This window comes from Gopherus evgoodei, chromosome 1 (assembly GCF_007399415.2).
Source record: "Gopherus evgoodei ecotype Sinaloan lineage chromosome 1, rGopEvg1_v1.p, whole genome shotgun sequence".
NCBI lineage: Eukaryota > Metazoa > Chordata > Testudines > Testudinidae > Gopherus > Gopherus evgoodei.
In genome coordinates this window covers 276,118,204-276,143,576 of record NC_044322.1, presented here as the reverse complement: position 1 = coordinate 276,143,576, position 25,373 = coordinate 276,118,204, and the positions used below count along the sequence as shown (strand labels likewise).

The window sequence follows — 25,373 nt, the reverse complement described above, 5'->3', positions numbered from 1 at the left end:
GGGTGTGGGGTGTGTCAGAGGCTCAGGGCAGGGAGTTGGGGTGTGGGGTGCAGGAGGGATGAGGGGTGCAGTAGGAGGTCAGGGTGCAGGAGGGGTGTGGCAGGGGGCTCAGGGTAGTGGGTTGGGGTGCAGGAGCAGTGTGGGGTGTGGCAGTTGGTTCAGGGCAGGGGGTCAAGTGCAAGGAAGGGGGTTGAGGTGCAGGAGGGGTGTGGGGTGCAGCACGGGGCTCAAGGCAGGGGGTCAGGGTGCAGCAGGCGGGTCAGAGAAGGGGATTGGGGTGCAGGAGGGGTGCGAGTTGCAGCAGGTTGAGGGCAGGGGGTCAGGTGCAGGGTGCAGCAGGGGGTTGGGCTGCGGCAGGGGGTTCAGTGTAGTGGATTGGGGTGCAGGAGGGGTGTGGTAGCGGGTCGGGGTCTGGGGTGTGGCAGGGGGTCAGGGTGCAGGGTGTGGCAAGGAGCTCAGGGCAGGGGGTTCGACTGCAGGAGGGGCCCAGGGGCACGGGCTCTGGCCCGGCGCGCACCAGGGTCAGGGCAGGCTCCCTCCCTGCCTGCCTGTCCTGCCGCAGGTGCTGCTCTGGGAAGTGGCTGGAACATGGGGGAGTAAGGGCACAGGGGCGTGTGTTGCTGTTGCTTCAGGCACCGCCCCAGCAGCTCCCATTGGCCGGAAACGGGGAACCGTGGCCAATGGGAGCTGCTGGGGGTGGTGCCTGAAGCAACATCAACACGCGCCCCTGCGCCTCTCTTTCCTCATGTTCTTTCCAGTTCCAGGAGCAGTGCGGGGGCAGGGCAGGGAACCTGCCCTGCCTCCGGTGCGCACCCGACTGAAGCCGCTCTAGGTAAACGCTGGGGAAGGGTGGGCGGAGGGGCTGTGAGGAGCTCGCAGGTCTCAGAAAATAACTTCGCAGGGAGCATGCGGACCGCAGGCCACGTGTTTGAGATCCTAATCTCCATAGAAACTCCATCTGCCTTTTTTCACTATGAGACATGGAACTCTAATCAACCCCATCCATTTTCTATATATAGACTAGAAATTCCATTATAATTTTCATATATAACTTTCGGACATTACTCCAGGCCACTTATCAACAGCCATTCAATCCGCTCAACACACAGAGGGCAGAATACCCTACGCACCAAACTGAGCTAGGCCATTAGTTATTGACAGTGGCAGAAAGACGAGCATTGACTTGTCTGTAGAATGTATTATGTTCTCATTAATTGCCCAAGATTTTAAAAATATCCAGAATTGTATCCAATCTCTGCTGCACCTGTGAAGGAAACTAAACTTCACCAGGGCCCTCATGCCAGGTATAATCTCAGCTGCATTCATCAGGTTGATTCCAGCCTTTGCTAAGGAGCTCATGGAACAGGCACCAGAAGAGTCAGCTCCCAAGTAGGACATGGAATTTTCACTTGCCACTGGTCCCGCAGAAAGTAGCTCACAGCTCCTTCCCAATGAAGGATGTACCTTTTCTTAAGAACAGGACACCCCTTCTCCAAACGAAACTCTGACTGTCCCCCAATACAGAATCACTATCACTTCGTCACCCTTAGGTATATACAATCCAAAATTGCTTTGGCCTTCATATCCCAGTGCAAACTTTCGTCTAATCTGCACATCCATTATAATCCCTAAAAGTCTCTTTTAGCCTGACGGCTTACCAGAGTTCTCTTTCCCACTGAATCTCCCCTGGGCAAATTATTTTCCCCTGTATATATTAGCTTGCTTTTTTTCTCCAGCTGAATCTCATCTTGTTATTTTCTGCCCACAATTCTAATCTCTGTAAACCCCTTGTATTATATCTTTCCTCTCAGTGGTGTTCAGGATTCCTTCCAGCTCATTACCATCTGCAGATTTCATTAACTCACTGTTCACTACCTCCTCTAGACTTTAGTGAAGTTATTAACAACATTGTCCCTAATACTGAGCCATGCAGTGGCCCCATGAGACACCTTCCCAAAATTCAATACTTTGCAGCTGATCATAATCCTTTGTTTCCGGTCCTTCAACCTGCTGCCAAGACACGTAACAGGGGCTATATGCAAGCCAGTCTGAATTAATTTTGAGAGTCTGATTTCATGAAAAATTGTACCAAATGCATTACTAAAATCCAAACGTATCAGATCTCCTTCCCTTCCTGCTTCACTGTTATTCCAGTATTCTCCAGAGGCCCATTACATCTCTGAAAACACCTTGAACTCAATTGAATGATGCAGTCTCATTCCCAATGCATCCCTGTGTTACAGAGTCCCCGGGCGATGCTTTGGAACTGCTCCCCACAAAGCCAGGCAGGACTTTGGGGCGCCTCCTCTCTCTAGGAGCAGACTGTCTTCACGGCAAGAAGCTCACATGGCTTCACCTTCCTGGGTCTGACCTTGGAGCATTCAGCATATGCTCCTCCATGCGCTTCCCACAGCAAGTCCGCCCAAGCGAGGTCCTGGGGAAGCCAGAGAGTCCTGCACGCACCCCCACTTCGCAGTCAGACGTGACTCTTAGCCAGCCAGTAAAACAGAGGTTTATTAGATGACAGGAACACGGTCTAAAACAGAGCTTGTAGGTACAGAGAACAGGACCCCTCAGCTGGGTCCATTTCGGGGCTCAGTGAGCCAGATAACCCCGTCTGCCCTCCTTTCCCTCCCCAGCCAGCTCCAAACTGAAACCCCCTCCAGCCCATCCTTCTCTGTTGAGTTCATTTCCGGGGCCAGGAGGTCACCTGACCTCTTTGTTCTCCCACACCTTTGGCATCCCCTTGCAGGGGGGAAGGGCCCAGGCCATTAGTTGCCAGGAGACAGAGTGTCGGCCAGAAACTGAGGCACCCACACAGTATTCAGAGGAAACATTAAAAACAGTCCCACTTCATCACACCCTGCTATTGCCATGGAAATTAATCACAGCTTTAAGCATCCCCACCTAAGCTCATCCTGTTTCTGAGCCATTCCTGACAATGCCAGGAACAAACCAGTCCTCTCAGCAAGATCTGAGAGTGACTGAAGCTTTTTTTAATTGTTGTCCTGCTTTTAACTTGTGTCCTTTCTGTTTTCCAGCCCTGATAGCAGCAGATCGCAGAAGGAGAAATAGTGCACAGAATGCCTTCTTGAACTGCCAAGTTCTTCTTCGAGTGATTGCTCATATCCATTCCAATTAGGTGTACGCGCCGCGCGTGCACATTCGTCGGAAAACTTTTACCCTAGCAACTCAGTGGGCCGGCAGGTCGCCCCCTAGAGTGGCGCCACCATGGCGCTCGATATATACCTCTGCCGGCCCACCCGCTCCTCAGTTCCTTCTTACCGCCCGTGTCGGTCGTTGGAACAGTGGAGCGCGGCTTAGCTGACCTCCACTTCCCTAGCTACTCGTATTTCTCGTATATAGTTACGCAGTTATAACCCTTTTATTTATATATTTGTATAGTTATACGTTTTTTCTTTGCTAACATGGTTAGTTTAGTTAGCGGGGTTCAGGAAGTAGCCCCTGCCATGAACCCGGTCCCGGAGCCCATGCGGGGCTCACCGGTTTTTAGAATGGGCCCGGCCTGCCAGAAGCCGCGGCCGAAGGGAGATCCACACGACTCCTGTTTCAAGTGCCTCAGGGAATCACGCTTGACAGCTAAGTGCCCCATTTGCAAGGCTTTTAAGCCGAGAACAAAACGGTGTGGGACTTTCACTTACCCCTCCACCTGGGGCGCCGAGCGATGATCAAGTGGCGGGCAGAAGCGCCTCCTCGGCACCGGACCCCGCCGATACTACCAAGGCCTTTCGGCACCGGCCGTCGCCGGCACCGATATCGGCTCGGCACCGCTCTCTTCTTCCGAGGTCGAGAGAGCCTACGATTCCTGCTGGTGCCTGATGGCTCCCCGGCACGCGCCGTGATCGAGACCCCTGCTCCTGCTGCTTCCGTGCCACCTGCATCGCAGCCAGGGAGCTCGTCTAAGTTGGATTACCCGGCACCGACACCTGCAGAGGCACCGATGACATCGGCACCATCGTTTCCAGTCCCCCAGGGCCACGGAATCCGGTGCCTGGCAGCTCCCCGGCACGCGCCGTGGTAGAGCTTACTGCTCCTGCTGCTTCCGTGCCAACGGCACCGCAGCCAGAGAGCTCATCTAAGACGGATCACCCGGCACCGACGACGTCGGCACCGTCGATCCCGGTCCCACAAGGGCCGTAGAATCCGGTGCCTGACGGCTCCCCGGCACGCACCGTGGTTGAGCTCCTGCTCCTGCTGCTTCTGTGCCAGCGGCACTGCAGCCAGAGAGCTCGTCTAAGTCGGATCGCCCGGCACCGACACCTGCTGAGGCATCGACGACGTCGGCACCGTCGATCCCGGTCCCACAAGCCGTAGAATCCGGTGCCTGACGGCTCCCCGGCACGCGCCGTGGTTGAGCTACTGCTCCTGCTGCTTCTGTGCCAGCGGCACCGCAGCCAGAGAGCTCGTCTAAGTCAGATCGCCCGGCACCGACGCCTGCTGCGGCACCGATGACGTCGGCACCGTCGATCCCGGTCCCACGAGGGCCGTTAGGATCCGGTGCCTGACGGCTCCCCGGCACACGCCATGGTTGAGCTACTGCTCATGCTGCTTCCGTGCCAACGGCACCGCAGCCAGAGGGCTCCTCTAAGTCGGATCGCCCGGAACCGACGCCTGCTGCGGCACCGAGGACGTCGGCACCGTCGATCCCGGTCCCACGAGGGCCATTAGGATCCGGTGCCTGAGGGCTCCCCGGCACGCGCCGTGGTTGAGCTACTGCTCCTGCTGCTTCCGTGCCAACGGCACCGCAGCCAGAGGGCTAGTCTCAGTCGGATTGCCTGGCACCGATGCCTCTGAGGCACCGACAACGTCGGCACCGTCGATTCCGGTCCCACAAGGGCCATCGAATCCGGTGCCTGACGGCTCCCCGGCACGCGCCATGGTTGAGCTTATTGCTCCTGCTGCTTCCGTGCCGACGGCACCGCAGCCAGCCAGCTTATCTAACTCGGATCGCCCGGCACCGACACCTACCGAAGCTCTGACAACCTCGGTACCGTCAATCCCGGTCCCACAAGGGCTGTCGAATCCGATGCCTGACAGCTCCCCACTATGCACTGTGGTTGAGCCTGCTGTTCCCTCCATGCCGGAGACGTTACCAATGGCGAGGGATTTCATTGCCATGACAGAGTCGATGCTGCCTGATACAGTCTCTTCAGGTGACCGTCCTCTGTCAGCACAGCAGAGCGGCACCGTTCATGATCACGGTCCCGCAGGCACTCCAGGTTCTGTCGACACGCCTGGCGCCATCGGCAGTCCCGATGCTGTTTTCCTCATCGGTACTGGTCGCACTCGCTGCACCGCTCGGTATCCCGTTCGCCGACCCGCTGTCGGCACCGTTCCGACTCCCGGCACCGCGGCGGGTACCTTGACTCCTGTAGTCTCTCCCTGAGCCTCGAGATCTCGGTTGACCTCCCGGCACCGTTCTGGTTGCGGGTCTGGATCTCGTTCCAGGTACCGGTACGCCTCCCGGTGCCGGTCCCCAGTGCCGAGTTGGGCAAGGTCCGAATGAGTCAGAGACTCTGCCTGTGCCTTCTTTAGTACCTCCATGGCAGTCCGGACACGCATCTGTGTCATTCCATATGCGCAGATTCTATGCTCAGGACCATGATTCTGATATGATGGCCAGCGGGCGCCCGCCCCGAAGCCGAAAGAGGCTTGGTGAATGGACCTGCTTGGCCGCCAGGGTACTCTGCAGAGGCCCTGCAGTTCTGGGTAGCAAAGCAACAAGCCTTGCTTAGCTGCAATAATTATAGCACCGGGGTGAAGGAGTTTCTCCCTCAAACCTCCCGCCAGGAGTCCGCTGCCGTCTTGGAGGATGGGGGAAAGAAGGTTCCCGGAGCGTCCCTCCAGGCCTCGTTGGACGCAGCAGACTCTGCGGCCAGGACTCTGGCCTTGGGCGCCGCCATGAGGTGCATGGCTTCAGGTTTCAAACTTCCGGCCGGAGCTGCAGTTTGCCATTCAGGATTTACCCTTTGTTGGTAAAGGCCTCGTCATGGCAGGGGCAGCCCCAGGCTGCGAAGCCTGATGGTCAATGGGCTCCTAATGCGTTCTCTCAGCATGCATACGCCGGCGACCAAACGCAGGCCTTTCTGGCCCCAGCCGCAATACTCTGTGCCTAGCCAGAGGCAGAACTTTGGCAAACGGCAAGGCCAAGGTGGTCGCAGACGAACGTCAGGCCCCCTAAAGAGCCAAGGTCAAGGTCCCTCGTAATTATCACTGGGACCGAAGACGAACCTTCCAAGGTGCGCCTGGGGACAGTGTACCACCTTTAATTTGCTCCAGCCCTGTCCCCCTTCAGCGGACGAAAGGGGCAAGGGGTTTTATTCCCGTTATGCCCTAGTCCCCCACTCGGGCGCAGGTCTCAGACCTTCCTGGTCCTGCACGGACTCAACCGGTTTAGAATAAGGTTGAAGTTCTGCATGGTATCCCTGGGAACCATTATTCCATCCTTACCTCCTGGGGGCTACTATGCCGCCCTGGATATGAGGGACGCGTACTTTCGTAACGCCATTTTCCCTCCGCACAGGAGGTACCTCCGCTTTATAGCCAACTGTCAATCTCCTGGCTTACGGCCATAGTCGCCGCCTACCATCGATGATGTCGGATATGCGTTTTTCCGTATCAGGTCGATTCGCTTATCCGAGGAGACTCTGAGACACAAACCGCTCAGCGCGTGGGCATTGTCACGGTCTTATTCACAGGCCAAGACCCGATGATTCCTATAGAGCAATCCACTCTGGTTCCCACGCAGAGGTTGGACTTCCTAGGGGCTATCCTGGTCTCCTACCTAGCTGGAGCCTGCTTATCACAACTGCGGTTTTAGGCGATGGCAACAATCATCTGAGCTCGAAGGGCTTTCCCAACGACCTCGGCTTGTTCTTGTCTCAGTCTCCTGGGTCCATGGTTGCCCGCAAGTTTGTAACCAAACACGCCAAGCTCCGCCTCCGTCCTCTCCAAGTCCGGCCCACCTCGGCGTACCGCCCGGACAGGGAGCCAATGGTCATGGTGGTCACCGTTCCCTCGAACACCTTAGGCTCCCTAGAGTGGTGGCTAACTCCCTCCCTGATGTGGACAGGGATGCGGTTTCATCCGCCCCAGCCCTCACTGCCCCGGACGACGGACGCTTCATCTCTCTGCTCGAGTGCTCATGGTCACCCCCGAGCTTAAGGCCTTTAGTCTTCTCGGGAGCTGGCATTCCACATCAATGCCCCAAAAAGGAGAGTAGTCTGCCTGGCGTGCCAGGCGTTCCAGCGGCAGCTGTGAGGCCGTTGTATCTCGGTGTTTACAGCCAACACAACGGCCATGTGCTTCATGAGTATCCGGGGAGGGACATAGTTCCCCCCCCCTTTTTTTGTCAGGAGGCCATCCATTTCCGGGTCTTTTGCATGGCCCATTCGATGGAGCTGGCGACGTCCTTTCTCCCAGGCGTTCGGAACATCTTAACGCTTTGACTCAGCAGGTCTTTCCGGTCTTACGAGTGATCACTCTGCCCCATGTGAGGCGTTCTGCTTTCCAGAAGTTGAGATGTTTCCTCACACAGACCTGTTCGCTCACTGCAAGAGCAGGAAATGCCAGATGTTCTGCTCCTTCCGAGGTCTCTCCTCGGGATCGATCTTGGACGCATTCCTGATGCCGTGGAAAGGCCAATTGCATTATGCCTTCCCACTGTTCCCACTGGTTCGCTAGGTCCCGCTCAAACTCCGCAGGGGCAGAGCGTGCATCATCATGATCGCTCCAGAGTGGCCCAGGCAGCACTGATATACCACGTTGCTCGGCCTGTCAGTAACAGACCCAATTACCCTTCCACCCCACCCAGACCTCATCACTCAGGGCAACAACAGGCTTTGTCACTCGGACCTGCAGCCTGTTCACCTCACGGTGTGGCTCCTGCATACCTGAGTCGGGGTGACAGGCAGTCTTCCACCTGGTCAACGGACCGGGCCAGGTGGAAGTGTTTCTTCTACAGCTGCAATACGCTCGATCTTGCTCCTGCTGAGGTCTCGATCCCCTCTATTTGGCCTGCCTCTGATCTTCAGCGGCAGGGCCTGACGGTATCATTGCTGAGGATACACTTAGCAGCCATCTCTACCTTCCAGCAGGCTAAGGTGGCCGTTCCGTGTTCTCACGCTCTATGGGTTCAAGGTCCCTCAAGGGCTTGGAGCGCTTGCACCCTCGGGTGCACCGCCCAGCCCCATCCTGGGACCTCAACCTAGTTTTAACCAGACTTATGTCTCCCCCAGTCGAGCCGTTCATGACTGGCCCTCTGCTATACCTGTCTTGCACGACAATTTTCCTCGTAGCTGTTACATCGGCCAGACAGGTCTCCGAGCTCAGAGCTCTTACGGTGGTTCCGCCGTACACTAGGTTTTACAAAGACAAGGTGCAGTTATGACCGCACCCGGCTTTCCTTCCTAAGGGGTTTCGGCCTCTCATGTTACCCACAGCTCAACGCAATGGGCACAACCATTGCACTCCTTGGACATCTGTGGAGTGCTCGCATTTATATTGTGCTGACAGAACCTTTTCCTAAGGAGCCCCGGCTCTGTCGCGGTAGCAGGCCAAAGGAAGGGCTTGCTTGTTTTCCTCTCAGAGGATCTCATCTTGGGTGATGGCGGACATCCCCACGTGTTATGATTTGGCTCATATTTCACCAAGCCACATCACCATGCATTCTACCAGGGCTCAGGCTTCATCTGCCGCCTTGCTGGCTCGTGTACCTACCCACGAGATCTGTCACGAAGCTCCATTGGTCCTCGGTCCATACCTTTGCTTCGCAGTATGCCCTGGTTCAACAGTCGAGAGGCGCTGTAGCCTCTGACTCAGCAGTTTTCATTCTGCCACATTTCACTCCGACCCCACCGCCTTTGTAAGGCTTGGGATTCACCTAACTGGAATGGATATGAGCAATCACTCGAAGAAGAAAAGACGGTTACTCACCTTTGTAACTGTTGTTCTTCGAGATGTGTTGCTCATATCCATTCCACACCCGCCCTCCTTCCCCACTGTCGGAGTAGCCGGCAAGAAGGAACTGAGGAGCGGGTGGGCTGGCAGAGGTATATATCGAGCGCCATGGTGGCGCCACTCTAGGGGGCGACCTGCCGGCCCACTGAGTTGCTAGGGTAAAAGTTTTCCGACGAATGTGCACGCGCGGCGCGTACACCTAACTGGAATGGATATGAGCAACACATCTCGAAGAACAACAGTTACAAAGGTGAGTAACCGTCTTTTCCCTGTGAGTGCCTTTGAGGAAAGGGGAAGGTTGGCTGGCTCAGAGGAACGAGGATGGGCTAAAATGCCTTTCATTTCAGTATTATTAGTTTCAACCTAACTGCTTGCTGCCTTTGGGGCTGGTTCTGACCCACATATGCCAGGCCATAAAGGTTATCTTGGGGAGAATTCCCCCAGAGCAGGTGTGACAGGGGGCTGACAAAAGCCACAGCACAGGAGTTGAGGCGGGGTGGGGGTAAGCAAGTAGGGGTGATAGGAGGCATGTTCAAAGGGCTCTGGGCTGCGGAGCAGTCCGTAGGCAGCCTGGGTAACGTTGCCATAAACTAGACCAGCACCATCAGTCTAAATTACCATAAATTAGACCAGCCACACCAGCCCCCCCAGCACAGGCAGAATTTGGTTGGCATAAAGGTGGCATGAAGCGTATTGCCAGTGCCAAGCGTTCAAAAAGCATGAATATGTCATCTCACTCCAAACCACAAGCTTCTAAAGATAAGCCTCTTGTTCATACTCCTTCTGTCATTTGCACCTTTGAGGTTCAGGTTCGCAAGCTTTTCTCCACAGCTCTGAGGGAGAGAAACTTTGGAGGGGAGTGTTTTTTAAAAATATGACCGTTAAAATTCTCTTATTCACAGGACTCCAGGGCCTAGGGCTTTAAGAAAAACACCTCCTGTCATGGTACTTGCAATGAAAACGGTGACAGTTGTCAGCACTTCATAAAGCCATCACCCTGTCTCTCACTGCAAAACCACCTCCCACCAGAAATAGCACAAAGGTGCTTTTTTGTTAGCAGTCTCATCTTGTCTCCAAGACCCATTCAACTCCCACACATCATTCCCCTCACTGAGGGATGAAGTATGGTGGTGTGGTGTGTGGGTATGGGTAGGAGGCGGGCACTGCCACTTCCCCAACTCTACTCGTTCTGTGGGTATGGAGAAGGCACCTTTCCCTAGTGTTGTCTGCCTGGCACCTATCATTGACGCTAAAGACATTTTGCTGTAATAAGAATGAGGCTGAGGCTGCCTTGATGGAGATGCTACCTGGCCCTTCCATGTTCTCCTCACAGGAAAGCCACATGCCAGTGTGGAAGTATCGGAATGCAAAGCGGTCATCTCCGGTCTCCCAGCTGTAGTGCACTACGTCCTGGGATGAAGAATTGGTAACACCTCCATCCGCAGACACATGCACACCGATGCACTTGGTGGCTTTGCCCCTTCCACACAAAGGCTTGGGCACCTTCTGGGTCCCAACACACCAGTAGCTGCCAAGCAAGGCTGTGGTAGAGAGGCAGAGAGCCAGCAGATTCAGGACAACTGCCAAGACAGCACGATGCCAAGGCAGGATCTTCAGCAGTTCCATCTGCAACAAACAAACATGAAGAACTCACATACCAGCCAGGCATCTCCCTTACCGCGCACAATGGCCCAGACCCCCACTGGTATGTAGGCTTCTCACTTCCACTGATTTCACCGGGAGTCAGAACCTAAACACCTTTGAGTAGTTGGGCCTATGTTGTATCCCACCAAAATGTGTAAATGTGTGTGTGTGTGAGGGCAGGGAGGAGAAACAGGACAGCCACTCTCAGGGCATCTTATTGCCTCACTCAGGAACGAGAAACCGTTTCCTTACAGCATGACCCCTAAGACTGTGGAATAGTCACTTGAGGGAAGTGGTTGCTTCATCCATTTAAAATTGGACTGAACAAAGGAATTGGAGAATATACTGTAGGGAATAATCCTTCAGTGACAGAGTGAGTGGAGTTTCTTTCTTCAGAGAAAGCTGTATGCACAAAACTGATGAAATGATCAGGGCCATGAAATGCAAGCACCTCTGAGGTGGCATGCCGCTGTAGTTAAAAAGCTCCCAGAAACACCATGCAACAGCTTTGAACAGGAAGTGAAGAAGACTATTGTATCCCAATAAAATGCAAATTTGCAATGCCATAGCACATTTTATTGAAGGGTTGCAAAGCATTTTTTTTCCAGAGGTGGTTAATTAATTTAGCCCCACATTGTGAGAGGTAAACATGATTATAGTCATTTTGCAGATAGGGAAACTGAGGCAGAGAAGGGTTACATAAATTAACCAAGGTCACACACCAGATCAGAGACTTAGGAAGAGAACCTAGGATTCCTGACTCCCCAGCCTGACTCCCCACTAGACAGCACTTCCCACACAGGAAGCTACCAGCTCTTAAATCAGAATCTGAATGGATCACTGGGATGGCAGTACCCCTAGTCTTGCAAAAAGTGTAATGAAGATCTTAAATGACAATAAAATGTTACAGTTCATTTGAAAGCCAGCAACTCCAACAGCATCTTAGTATGTCAGGGCACTGGCCAGTTCTCACTCGGAGAAAAGAGTGTCCCTGCTGAATAACTCACATCTCTTCCCCCCAGAACCCTGGGGTTTTCTCTTGAGGTCTCCCAGCAAAACACTTCCTAGAGCATTTAGATGTTATCTGTCCATCTGCCAGTTTCTCATGTAATCGTTTCAGTGCCTTCTTCCATGGGGCACCCCCAATGCGTGGTACAACCTTGCTGAGTTCATTGGCGTGGCTCCTACTTTTCCATATTTATGATTCTCGTAAAGACCTATTTCAGCTGTGCTGCTCACCATGGATAGAGTTGATGGTATGTAAATTGCCTCCTGCTGTTCCATTCCCCCTAACCTGTGTTTGCTTGTCTGTCTGCCTTCACACTGTGAGCTCCGCAAAGCAGGGACCACCTCCTTTTCAATATCTGGGAAACAGCTGGCCCATCTGGGGCACAACCAAAAATAAATAATATGTGAGGCAGAATGCTGCTTCACTCATGAGAAATTACAAGGACATGGCCCAAGAAAGCCACAACCCCTGCTTTGTTAACCAGAAAGCTCATTATGTCTGATCAGTAAAGGACAGTGCCTGAGATGTAGCAACTTTTCCTCTTGGGTGGGAGCAGGATTGACTAGCCTTGCATCACACAGAAGGCCTTGTCTACATTGATGGCAGCATGCAGGGTATGTATAGCTGCAGGCTGCAGTGTAAAACAGGCTGCATCCACACTGCAGTTTGTAGCTACACAGAGCAGTGAAATACCCTGGAGGGATTGGGGCAGTGGGGAAAGGCTTCAGCAGCAAGGAGCCTCCTACCTGCCAGAACCTTTCCCCTGGGCCGGAGTTTTTCCCTGTGGTGGGGAAGGGCTGCATTGAGGCAGCAGGACACTACAGTGTAGACGTGGAAGGCACTGCCTGGGCATAGAAAGACTGTGTGAAGTACATACCCTAAGGTTCTGGCATGTTGTTACTCACCTAAGCAGTGCCTCATCATCTACACTGCTGTGTATACCTGTGGTAGGAGGTGTGCAAAGTCAGTGCTCTATGTACTGCTGTAAGTGTAGACACAGCCTCAAATAAGGTGACCAGACAGAAAGTGTGAAAAATCAGGATGGGGGTGGTGAGTAATAGGAGCCTATATAAGAGAAAGACCCAAAAATCAGGACTGTCCCTATAAAATCGGGACATCTGGTCACCCTACTCTCAAAACACTGTGTGCCCAAGCAGAATGCATTGAGCAAAGGTAAGAAACTATCTAACTACTGAGAATGCCCTTCTCTCTCCCTTCAAAGTCTATTGCTCAGGCTTCTGTTTCCTCCTCCTGAGCCACTCCATTGACAATTACTCAGAAACCTCCCTGTTAGAATCATAGAATATCAGGGTTGGAAGGGACCTCAGGAGGTCATCTAGTCCAACCCCCTGCTCAAAGCAGGTCCAATTTCCAACTAAATCATCCCAGCCAGGGCTTTGTCAAGCCTGACCTTAAAAACCTCTAAGGAAGGAGATTTCAACACCTTCCTAGGTAACCCATTCCAGTGCTTCACCACTCTCCTAGTGAAAAAGTTTTTCCTAATATCCAACCTAAACCTCCCCCACTGCAACTTGAGACCATTACTCCTTGTTCTGTCATCTGGTACCACTGAAAATAGTCTAGATCCATCCTCTTTGGAACCCTCTCTCAGGTAGTTGAAAGCAGCTATCAAATCCCCCCTCATTCTTCTCTTCTACAGAGTAAACAATCCCAATCAATTACACTGGGAAAGGTGCTGCCAACACTACAGAGTTACTCATTCAATCTCTAATCTGAAGGCATGTTTGACTTTACCATGTCCAGGAAGCAGAGAGTTGCCACCTGCACAGTATTAGTTAAGGGGTTGTGGCCAGGGCTGGTGGAAAAAATTTCCAATAACACTTTTTTCTGAGGAAGATAAGATTGTCAAGAAAACAGGTTTTTTGTGGAAAGTGTGTGCTTTCCTCAAAAATATCCAGCATTTCATCTAAAAGCAGAAAACCTGAAAACTGAAAATTTTCCACTGAAAACCAAGTTTTCCATTTTTCAGAATTTTTTGGGTCAAAATTATTCTGTTTGCACTTGCTGAAAAGGGATTTAGCATCAGTCATTATTAAAATGTTGTCAAACACTTTTTTTTATTTTCACCTAAATTTTCCATGAGAAAAAAATTCTGTGCAGCTGTATTTGTGTCAGCATCTTAGAATCTGCATAATTTTCTAAATACCTTTGGACTAGGGTAAAGGGAAGAAGAAGGGGCAGAAAATGGTGGTGCTGGGAGGATGTAGAAGAGCGAAGAGAGAGGTGGACATTGGTTAGGAAAGTGAGAAGGCAACCTGAATTACTCCCTTAGACAAACACACCCGGAAAAGTGTCCCCCTACAAAAGCCAAGCACTTACTGCCAGTAAGTGGTCAGACAACTTCTGGCATCTGGAAAGCCTCTGCAGCTAACCTGCTGAAATAAAGGAGAGTAGAATTTACCTTGCTGGTGGGTCTTTTACGTGCTGTTGTTTAGTTTGTGGACGGCACAGCTGTAGGACTCACTCTTTGCCTTGCTCTCTCCTGCATCTATCAGCTAGATCTTTCAAGAAAACAAAAAACTGCTTCTAAAGCTTTCTCCTTCATTGCCTCCCAAACCCACCCAGCCCCACAACACCCTGTGATTATTAAATGTTCTCCCTTCCAGCCAGCAGCTGTTTTGAGCTGTTTTATAATCCACAATGCAATCATGGCACAGCTGTTCTGGGAGATTATACGGGAAGAGATTGGTGTTGCAGGCTGGGATTAAGCGCAAAGAGTGACCTCCATTCACTGAGGAAAAAGTTTCAATATAATAAAGAGGAGACTCCAATTACTCCCATCTGATGGATGTTTGGTAGCCTGTATAAAATGAGTCGGAGTTTCTCAGACTAATGCCCAGCAGTCCAAAAAACGACAACCACCATTGGCAGTAGCTGGTCCCACCGTTGACAGTTACAACAGAGTGGCAAGGGACTGAATGGGCCATGGAGGCTGAGCTCCCTTGATCATTGGAGTTGTATTCTCCTTGGCAGAACTGAGGCATATGAAAAGGATAGGGCAGTCATTCTGAGGATGGAAGATTTGAGACTCCAAATGGCATCAATCCAGCACCTCTCACAACCTCTTCAATTTTTAATTAAAAAGAAATAACTGGCCAGCAGGACGAATATGTCAAATAGCCACTAAAGGGCATAGGGGAGCTCTCACTATGACGCAAGGAACTTGCGTTAAGTTAGAACTTCATTACAGAAAAGTGCCCGCAAGGCATCCCATGCACACCTGCCTATCTGGGTCAGCAGGTGGGCGAGTCTCCCAGCGTTGTCCGGGGTTCTCAGGATGGATTGTGTGTGTAGCTAGCCTACTCTCCTGCCTCATCTCATACCAAATAAAGCAATGGTCTATCTAGTCTGCAGTCCTGGTTCCTACAAATCCCATTGCTAGCTGCTTGAGAAGTGGATATAAAATAATACTTGCCATTTGTATAGCACACTCCATCTCCAAACTACCACACTGACATTAAGGAAAATGCTACACAATGCCCCTACATCAGTAGTTCCCAAACTTTAACAACCTGTGAACCCCTTTCACTAAAATGTCAAATCTCGTGAACCTCCTCCTAAAAATGAAGATTTCCAGGGATATTCTCCTTTACCTGAGTATAAATTATAAAAGCAGTGATCTTGGAAATATAAAATTTGTTTTTAGGACATGCTTATTACCACTATTTATTATTAATTATTTATCATTACAGTATTTTTATTACATTATGAAAACGGCAATACTCTTCCAAGATCTCACTTTCGTAGCTTGTATCACTTTGAATTAGCCTGTTATAAGACAAGGATCCTCTATTTCATCAAGGAGCATCAGATGTGAAACAGCATGAAGGTATTTAAGAAACCAACTCAAGGAGTTCCTCCTACACAAGCATTTAAGTCTTGAGCAGTCCAGGCAAACAACACACGTTGCAACAAAGTTTAAATTTGTTCTTCATAGTACTTTTAAAAACAACACTAGCTGCCTATTTAATTTTAATAACAGCAAACAATATCCACCTCCTTTCCATTTCTTATAAGGAGTCTTGAAGTTTAAATCTCCTCAGTGTGATAGATATGTTTGCTTTGATCTGCTTAGCTCTTGGAAGTCTAGGGGCTCCGGGCTCCTGGGCCTGTGCTGCCCAGGGTCCCTAGGGACAGCTCTGGCCACCATTAGGGAATTTTTTCTCAAGAACCCCCTGTAACATTTCGTGAACCCGAACCCCAGTTTGGGAACCATTGCCCTACATGGTCAATAGCATAATTTCCTCCTGATGACTTATATTTTGAAGCAGAAGGACTGAGAGCCCTTAGATCACTTTAGTCCTAGCTTTTGCATAGGCTACTCTTATGTATATATTTCCTTCTGAGGCTAATTGGCAGCAGTACTGAATGTTTGGACACCACAACCACTGTCCCCAGATCCTTATATTAATTATTGAGTTGTGTTGAATACAGCTTCCTCTGTCTGAGTGAAGAGGGTGAGCCCCATATATAATATTAGTTAGGAGTCTTCTTCTAGTGAGAGAGGCAATTCTTTCAATAGGCCAAAACATTCCAATGGGAGTATGTAAAGTTAGGTGTCTAAATCCATATTTACAGACCTAAATAAAAGGGGCCTGATTTTCAGAGAGGGCGAGTCTGAGAGGTGGTCAGCCCCTCTGAAAATCCTCTTGCAGGTCCCAAGTCAACTATGGAGCATGCATCTAACTTTTAGCATGTTAGTAGTTCCATTATAGTACATGGAACAAACTCACATGCTTAAAGTTGGGTATATGTTTAACTCTATTGTGGAAGTGAGTTCTAATTTATGTGTCTAGATATAGATTTTAGGTGTATACCTTTAGGTGCCCTTGTTTAAAAACAGCAGACTTAAGAGCCAGAATTTTGAAAGTATTTAGGTGCCTAAACACCTTTAAAAATCTAGCCCTTAGTGTTTTTGATGGCTGCAGAATTTATCCTACCACCAGGTGGCAACTTTTCCTCACTCTTTTCTCTGGAAGCCTCACTTGTTGCTCTAACTTGTATCAGGTGTATGGGGGAAGCAACATCCCAATTTATATCCACCTTCTCTCCCTTTTTTGTTCTGTTTTCTCTCAAAGAACAAAGTCTCTCTCTGAGTCTCTCTCTCTCTCTCTCTTTTTCTGTGTTAGTTTTTTCTAAGGTGTTTATATCTCTATCAGCTAAGCCCTGAAGAATTATAAAACCATGAAAATTATCAGTGGCAAAGATCTAATAGGTCACCTGCTCCATCTCTTGGCTAATGCTGGATCGCGCCCTATACAGTATTTTCCAACGCTTTGCCAAGTCTCATTTCAAATATCTCAAGCAATGGGATTTCCATCCGGAAATTATTCTACCATCCAGTAGATTTCAACCTTGGAAAATATTTCCTGATATTCAACCTGAAAGACCCTTAGCTCAATTTCATGCCCTTGCTATTAGAAATACCCTCCCAGACATTCTAAACAATTCCGCTGCCTTAGCATGCCGTGGGGAGCACTGGTTCTTCCACAAAAACAACGAGGAGTCCGGTGGCACCTTAAAGCCTAACAGATTTTTTTGGTCATAAGCCTTTGTGGGTAGTGGGCTTTTTACCCACAAAAGCATATACCCAAATAAATCCGTTAGGCTTTAAGGTGCCACCAGACTCCTCGTTGTTTTTGTGGATACAGACTAACACGGCTACCCCTCTGATACTTGTTTCTTCCAGTTTTCTCCTCTGGGTATCTGCAGCTTCACACCACTGACCATTTTAAAGGTTTCCTTTGCCTAGTAAAGTCAACACATGAAGCACTCTGATTTCACTGTATGATCAATCAGGTGCTTTTCTTATATGAACACAATGAGGGACTTCAATGCAAGACATAATATTAGTGCAAAATCTTTGAGGAGATTTTTACATATACAAAAGTCAGATAATTTAAAAGTTAAATTTCCCACAGCATTTTTAGCATCACACATACACATTCAGGGTAAAATCCTGCAAGGAGGTGAGCACTCTCAGTGTCCAAGGACTGCAGTGGGATTTGAGAGTGCTGAGCATCTAACTGGATAGCACCGTAAGGCAGTGATACTCAACCGGTGGATCTTCATATCCTGGTTATGTAGTTCTCTTCTGATGGGCAAGTAAGGTGTCATGCAATAGTCTGACATGGATTCTTCAGTTGCCCTGGGGGAAAATGGCAATATCAACAAAAACACGCACATTCACTCAGCTAAATTTACATAGACACACTCATACTCACAAAGCTCCTCAGACATTACACCTCTGTGTTACCTTCTACCTATAGCTCCTTCTTCTGCTTTTGTATGAATAAAGTCCAGATAAACTGTCCCCTCCCTCAGTGAAACATTCACAGCGGATATCTCCGAGTAGTGGTGACATTAGAGCCGGACTTTTCAAAACCAGTCACAGACTGCAAATGCCAGATTTCTCCCTGAGCCCTAAATAATTCTACTCAGATTGCAACCTTTATTTAGCTGTTTGTATGTATGAATTAACTCTTACTTTGCAATGAACTAGTTAGGCATCTGTTTGGATTCTAAACCCATTTAAAGGTGAATTTTTGTTTAAAACCATTAAAATTGGTTATACTGTTAGGGACACAAGGTCACTAACAGAATATACTTATTGAATATACATTGTTTACACATTACAAATATATTTTAGAGGTGAATAAACAAGCTTTTCACCTCTTAAGACCTGATTTTAAGTTCCTGCATTTCTTCTGGAAAAGATTCTGTTTGCAGGGGAATTGTTTTTTCTTCATTTATATCTTTATGGTTTTGACCTATTTAAGAAACACATAAGGTTACAGGAAACAAAGGAAAATTAAATGCAGCAGCCTAAATTTTCAGAATTCACTAGGGATGTTTTTGCCTTGACTTCTAGATGCCCAACTTAAGATATCTTAAGAGAGCTCAGTTTACACAAAGCATTGATAGTCTGCTGCCTTCAAATTGGGCCCCTTTAATGTGGCTCAGATGGGGCACCCAAAAATTGAGGAACCCCAAATCACTTGTCCCTTCTAAAAATTTAGGCCAACATATAATATATAGGAAAAGAAAAAAACAACAACAGTGTCTGTAGCTCTATAGTTATATTAAATAAGATCCAGGGCTTGCTTGTGTGAGTAAGGCATTCGGATACTACAGTGGCATGGGCCATACAAGCCCATAGACAGATCCATTAGATTAGGTAAGGTAAGTATTTATCTCCATTAGCTCTTTGGGGACAATACCCAAAATGGCCAGTATGAAAGCGTGGAAACATGCAGCTCTTCTTTTTCTTTCATTAAGCAGTGATTAGTCATGAATCTCCAGGAAATTTGTACAACTGCCTTGAAATGCACCATTTGTCATTTTATTGATGGGTTAATTCTTTCTAAGCTTGCTAATTCATGAATTGTGTAATATGTCACAGAAACTGCAGGATTTCCATTTTTGCAGAATGTCTCTCTTTGCATTTAGAAATGCTTTTAAAATGAATTGTTGACAGTTTTAGTTATACCTATTATAGGATCCCTTCTAAGAATAAATATCCTCACAAATACCTAAATAGAGCAAAGAACTGTCATAGATTCATAGATTTTAAAACCAGAAGGGACAACTATGATAATCTAATCTGACCTACTGCATAACACAGACCATAGAACATCAGCCATTAATTTCTGAATCAAGCCTATAATTTCTGTCTGAGCTTAGCAGATATTTTAGAACAACATCTGATCTTGACTTAAAAGGACTGCAGGTGATGAAGAATCCACCACATCCTTGGTAACTTGTTCCAATGATCAATTACCCTCACCTATCAAAACTTTGTGCCCTCTTTCTAGTCTGAATTTGTCCAGCCTCAGTTTCCAACCATTGGAACTTGTTATGCCTGTCATCATCTGTACCACAGGAGTTACAGAACCCTAAACTTGGCAGGTGACATGCAACAAAATGATTTTAAATATTTTATTTTAAATGCCACAAATAAATGCATTTTATTAGAGAAGCTTAGTGTGAGCTAATGGTCTAGCATGGAACCCAAATTCTGGAGTTCTGCGCCTGTTTCTGACACTGACACTATGGTAGTAGCTAAATAATTTACACCCAATCTTAAATGAGATCTGTGTGGGCTGACCTCATTGCACATGGAGCCTTAATGAAGTCAAGCAGGCTCTTCCTAGGAGCAAAAGTCATCCCTGTGGAGTTCATTGCAGGATCGGGATTTAATCTCTGCCTCTGGTTATGCTGTCTTCAAAATTACTATTATTTATTTATTACAGATTAGCACGGACAGTGTGCTCACTGATGTACAAAACACAAAGGTAAAGATTGTCTCTGGTCCAAAGGGCTTAAAATTAGAGCTGACCAGAAAACAGAGTTTCCATGGGATGGAGAATTCTTACATTTCAAATTTTTTCATTCCAAATCAGACTGAAAAGCCACCATTTTCCACAGAACAAAAATGCAGAAAACTTTTGATTCAGAACTATAGAAGTGTTTCATTTACATGTTGTTGAAACATTATAATATGCAAGTAGTATATATACATATTATATATAATATGAAAAGTAATTTAAATATAATATAAAAGTTAAAACAAAATGAATCAAAACCAAAAGTAGAAAGAAAATGTTTTTACCTTATCAAAACTAAAGGTTTTGATGTTATTGAAATGAAACAAGAGAGATGAAATGAACCATTTTGAATTTTTCCACATCAAATTTTAATCCAACCTGTTTTGACCAGCTCTGCTTAAAATCTAAAGGCTCAGTTTGCATGTGAGTAACTTTACTCATTGATGTCAGTGGGACTAACCATGTTATTAAAGTTACATTCATACATAAGTGTTTGCAGGATCTGAGTTGACAGAAGATGCTCAGAACATTCAGAGGAGAAAGTAATGTAAAGAGTTAGCTTTTTGGGGGTGGGAGGAGGTTTTATTGTCCTTTTATTACAAACTGCCTACCTGTGGGTGTTCATGCATAAAAGACAGCATGGCAAGCAGTGCAGAGACTGGAGCAGTAGGCGGTGGCAAAAAAGGGCATTGAGGCTGGCAGAACTGACAAAGTGGAGCAGGCAGAGGGTGCAACAAGAGACAAGTCCAGAGATGTAGGTCTAAGTGACATAATAAGAATCGCTTGCCCTGTGGAGGAGATGGAGGAGGATTAGTTATAGCTGATGCTTGCTTTGAAAACAAAAGGTGCTGAGTATTATTCCTGCACATTTTAACTCATGTAATCTGTTAATTATCAGGGGTTATAGCTTTTGGGTGTTTTGTTTTGTTTTTTAAAACGAGGATTTTAAATCCCTTGTAATTCTTTCATGGCTCTCGGAGGTCATCTGCTCATTGATGGTCTGCAGGTCTGGTAAATACCATGTGCTGGGTCACGGCATTAAAGTTTACCTTCAACAGCAGCAAGTGTAACCCGGAACACTGCCTCTGTGAGTGCAATGAGGCCAGGTTAACATGAGAGGGAGGGGGAACCTCAGTGTTTGAATCCCATAAGTTGTGTGTGTTGGGAACTGTCTAGCCCAGTGCAGCAGTAACACAGGTACCCCTCCCCGCAATTAATATAAAGGGGAAATTCTGTTAACCAAAAGAGGCTTGGGAAAACTTTCCCCAGCTTTGTCTTCTGGGGGAGGAGACACAGCTGTGAAGCCTCCGCTCCCTGCTTTGGAGTCCCCCTAGCAATAGGATTGGTGTGTGGTGCGATGCCATTTCCCAGCCAGCTGGGAGAATTGCAGAGCCTGCCTCTGCACAGCCTGTGGCGCACTCGCCTCATGCGGGCTGATGACTGACATAGACAGAAGCTCACGCGAGGGGGAGAGAGCTGGAGGCCTTCGCGAGGCCCCATGGAAAGGGAGCGGCCCAGTCAAAGTGAGAACAAGGAACAGTCATGGGGCTGGGCGTCTCCCTCCCTCTCTCTATTTCTCTCTCTCTGTGTTTACTCTGGAGTTGTCTCAAAGCCAGCCATTCTGTTGCCAGGGCAACCCCAGTACCACACCGAACATGTTGGGAATTCTGGAGGCAGAGAACAGGCCCTAGATCTCCCAACTACTCGGGCAGCAGAAGGGGGCTGAAATGGGGGGGGGGATGTTTCCTCCTCTCCATTTCCTGTGACTGGTACAAAAGGCTTTCCTGGAATACTCCCAAGGCAGAGAGCATCCAGAGGGAGACAGGAAAAGCGACTGGACAGAAATACCCTAAAAGAGTAGAATTCAAGTGTAGATGGACAAAAGTAGAGGGAAGAGCGTTGATCAGGCTATGAAGGTGACACGTACAAGGAAGGCCAGTAGACGTTAGTGGATAGGCTGGGAAAAAACGATCAAGGCAAAAGGGGCTTTCTATTGCTGCTGCTGCTGCTGCTACTGCTTTGGGAATGTCTGGGTGTGAGAATTGAAGGGAAACACCCAGCTGATAGTTCCTCACACTGTGCCAAGGGGAAGAGGGGGAGGGTTGCTATAGTAATGGTCTCTGTTGTGTAACCCCCCTTCCTCTCATTCACTCCCTCCACTTCCAGCTGTGTGTATGTGTGTAAGAGAGCGAGAGTCAGGGGTATTGTTATTTCTTTACGCAGCACCACGTGTGTGTGTGTGTGTGTGTGTGTGTGTGTGTGTGTGTGTGTGATGCATGCATAATGTGTCACTGTCCTGCTCTGGGGCTCACACAGCCTAGGAGCACAAGCCCCTGATTCTTTCTGGGTATGTCTACTCTGCAATGTAAGCCCAGGGTTAGTGGGACTGGAGCCAGCTGACCCATGTTAGGGAACCTTGGGCTTGAGCATCTACATTGTATTTAAACTCCATGTTAAAATATTTCTAACCCATGCTAAAACCTAGGGCTCTGGCATCCACTCTGCAGAGCGCAGACCCAAGTCAAAATAACCATACCCCAGAGCCCCTAGCACCCCACCCCCAACACACACACACACACACACACACTTTCCAAAATGTGGTCACTTTAGCCCTAGGATTGTGGTGCACTGTAGATAAACTTTACTCCTTGTCCTGCAGGGGTGTGGCTTCCATTTTCACTAGAGTGGATTGCAGATTTTTGGGATAGAGAGGACTAAGGAAGTTTCCCATGGAATTGTAGGATACTTCTGGCTGACTCCCAGGACCTAAGTCAAGCGGGTTTGCATCTACACTGCAAAGCAATAGGGGTCAGATCCTGGATCCCAGCTTGACTTGAATTTGGACCCTCTAGCCCTGCATGGTCCTGGGACCCTGGGTCCGAGCCCTGGGTTAACACAACTGCAGTGTAGACACAAGGGGGGAGGGGTTAGGCTTGAGTCCAAACTCAAGCACAGGCTTATGCCGCAGTATAGACATACCCTTAGAGGGCTTGTCTGGAGCTCATTAGCTAGGGTAACCAGATGTCCCAATTTTATAGAGACAGTCCCGATTTTTGGGTCTTTTTTCTTACATAGGCTTATATAGTTGCTGTCTGGTCACCCTATCGTTAACTGAGGGGCCAAGTTCACACAGGACAGGATTGCAAAAGTCTATGAAAAACTCCAATGACTTCAATGGTGCTGGACCACTTTAACCCAGCTGAGAATCGAGCCCTAGATCTTAAGTTACACACCAAAAATATTATTAAAAACATTATTAAGGTTGCAAGGTCAATCAGTCAAAAGTTAAGAAATGCCTGAATGAAGCTTGCCTGTGCAGCCATCATTCAGTCCCCTTGTGTGAATGCATTATGATATAGTCAGTAATTACTTGATTATGTCCTGCTTTTGCCACAGATCCCTGCCTCATTCATTTCACAGGATGGATGATACTCAATTACAGAGCAGCTATTCAGTATTTTGTTTTCTCTTCATTGGTCAGGGTGTGGCTCTTGGTCTTATTTCCTGCACACTATCCAAACTCTGCTCTGCAGACAGAAGTATCACTTTCCTCATGGGCTTTTCTATGGTGCTCACCTGTGCCTTCCACCTTCTTTTCTATGGTGCTCACCTGTGCCTTCCACCTTCTACAATAAATACAGCAGGGGTCCTAGAGACAACAGCCTCCTCCACAACAGAGCCCTGATTCAACCCCAGAGCCTGTCCACTCTGTGCACTGAATGAGACAGCAGCCCTGTAGAAAAAAAAATAGCATGTTGTTATGTAACTAAACTCAATGTATACACATAAGGGGGCTGAATTACGGTTGCAAAGGTAACCTTAATTACGGCATTTTCTAATTTGACTGCTTGATTTAGCACCCTTAATCTGCTTCTAATGTAGTTTGTTGCAAGTAATTTCCTAGGTTTATTAAAAAAAAAAAAGCAAACTGAAAAAACAGAAATTCCATCATGTGGCATCATATTGACCCCCACATGATTAATCAACAGGGTTGGAACTTTTAGATTGACCACAGAGACCTCTGCCATTTCAGCTAACAGAGTAACCAATAGCCATAGCAGGTTGTCATCTTTTATATGGACAAGCACTAGAGGGGGACGACACACACACTTTGCCAGCGGGTTTCACAGATATTTTCTGACAGCAGAGGAATAGTGAGACTCAGGAAACTTGGGTTCCACCCCAGCCTCTGGCGAGGCATATGGTTTAAAAGTCACAGACTCTTCTGCTTTTTTCCCACAAGCTTGCCCTCCTTCTAGCCCATCTCCATCAGCATATCTCTTCCCCAGTCCTGTCTCTTTCCTACCCATAGGTTCTTGTCCCAGTCTCATCCTACTAGCCTACTGTGACAGACTGTACCCACATGTTCACCACTTTTACAAGACTATGGTACATTTTGTACAAAGTATGCCTTGCAAGGTATCATTTAAAAACTTATAATCTGCTGATCATTATTGTCCTGGTAAAATGCATGTAGCAACATTGTATGTAGAGATTCTACTCTATGAGATTGCTGAGACATGATCCAAGTTTAGAAAAAACAGCCCAAACCAACTCCTCAGAGGCAAAAGGTTAGCCAGCACCTCTGTCAGGTGTCAACATAGTCAAGTGGACTATTACTGGGCTGAGCAGCTATTCTTTGGCAGGAAGAAGGGTGTAAGAAAGCAATTTACATCGTGGCAGACAGACTTGCTGTCGCCTGAACCCCAGCTGGAGATGATTCTCAAAGAAGAGAAATGTTATAAGAAGGAAGAGCAGAGGACACAAATCACTCTAGTGGAGTGGTTGTTCTCAAAGCAAAGCAGTGTAAAAGGTACCCAATAAGAGAGTTAAGGGGACACAGCTGTTCAACAGTCCAGATTGTATCCTCGGGAACGTCACACCTACCCAGTCTCCACTCTTCAGGCTTCTCATTACAGTCTACTTGCCCAGCCAATCCTACTCTCCCTTTCTGGGTTTGCTGTCTGAGCCACAGTCTTCCCCCAGCTCCCAGCCTCTCTCCTTTCCCACACTCAGGCCCAGTATCCTTGCCCAGTTAATCCAAGTTCCCTCTCCCAGCTCACCTCACCTGCTTCTCCCCACCTCACAATGGTTCCCAGTCCTAGTCTCCCCACACTAGGATCCTCATCCAATCACAGTCTCTCCATATCTCTTTGGCCCAGTCTCTGCCCATCCCATCCCAGTTCTCTCCCTGCACTCTAACTCTTTGTTAGATCATGGCCCCATTCCCCCTCCCACTGGTTCCTAGTCTCATTCTCCTTGTCCAGCCAGTCCCAGTATCCCCTCTTTCAGATCCTCGTCTGCTCTCAATGTTCCCATCCCCAGACAAATTGTCCTATCCCCTTTCCCTCACCAGCTCCCAATCCCAATCGCCATCTCTCCCCCATTGTTAT

General features: G+C 48.4%; 1 protein-coding gene across 3 annotated transcripts in view; it reads right to left on the bottom strand.

Moving 5' to 3' along the window:
- GSG1 (germ cell associated 1) overlaps positions 1 to 23,690 on the bottom strand; it is a 33,941-nt gene extending 10,251 nt beyond the window's left edge. The window contains exons 1-4 of one of the 3 annotated variants that reach the window (XM_030553798.1): positions 23,591 to 23,690; positions 20,592 to 20,768; positions 13,973 to 14,028; positions 10,287 to 10,605 (exon numbers count right to left, since the gene is read on the bottom strand). In XM_030553798.1, the coding sequence (XP_030409658.1) occupies positions 10,287 to 10,605 (319 nt within the window). In that variant the 5' untranslated portion in view covers positions 13,973 to 14,028; positions 20,592 to 20,768; positions 23,591 to 23,690. Of the gene's footprint in view, positions 1 to 10,286; positions 10,606 to 13,972; positions 14,029 to 17,909; positions 18,028 to 20,591; positions 20,769 to 23,590 lie in introns of those variants that run through there. The other 2 variants (XM_030553809.1, XM_030553819.1) reach the window with 2 other exon arrangements.
- Positions 23,691 to 25,373: the final 1,683 nt, after the last annotated feature.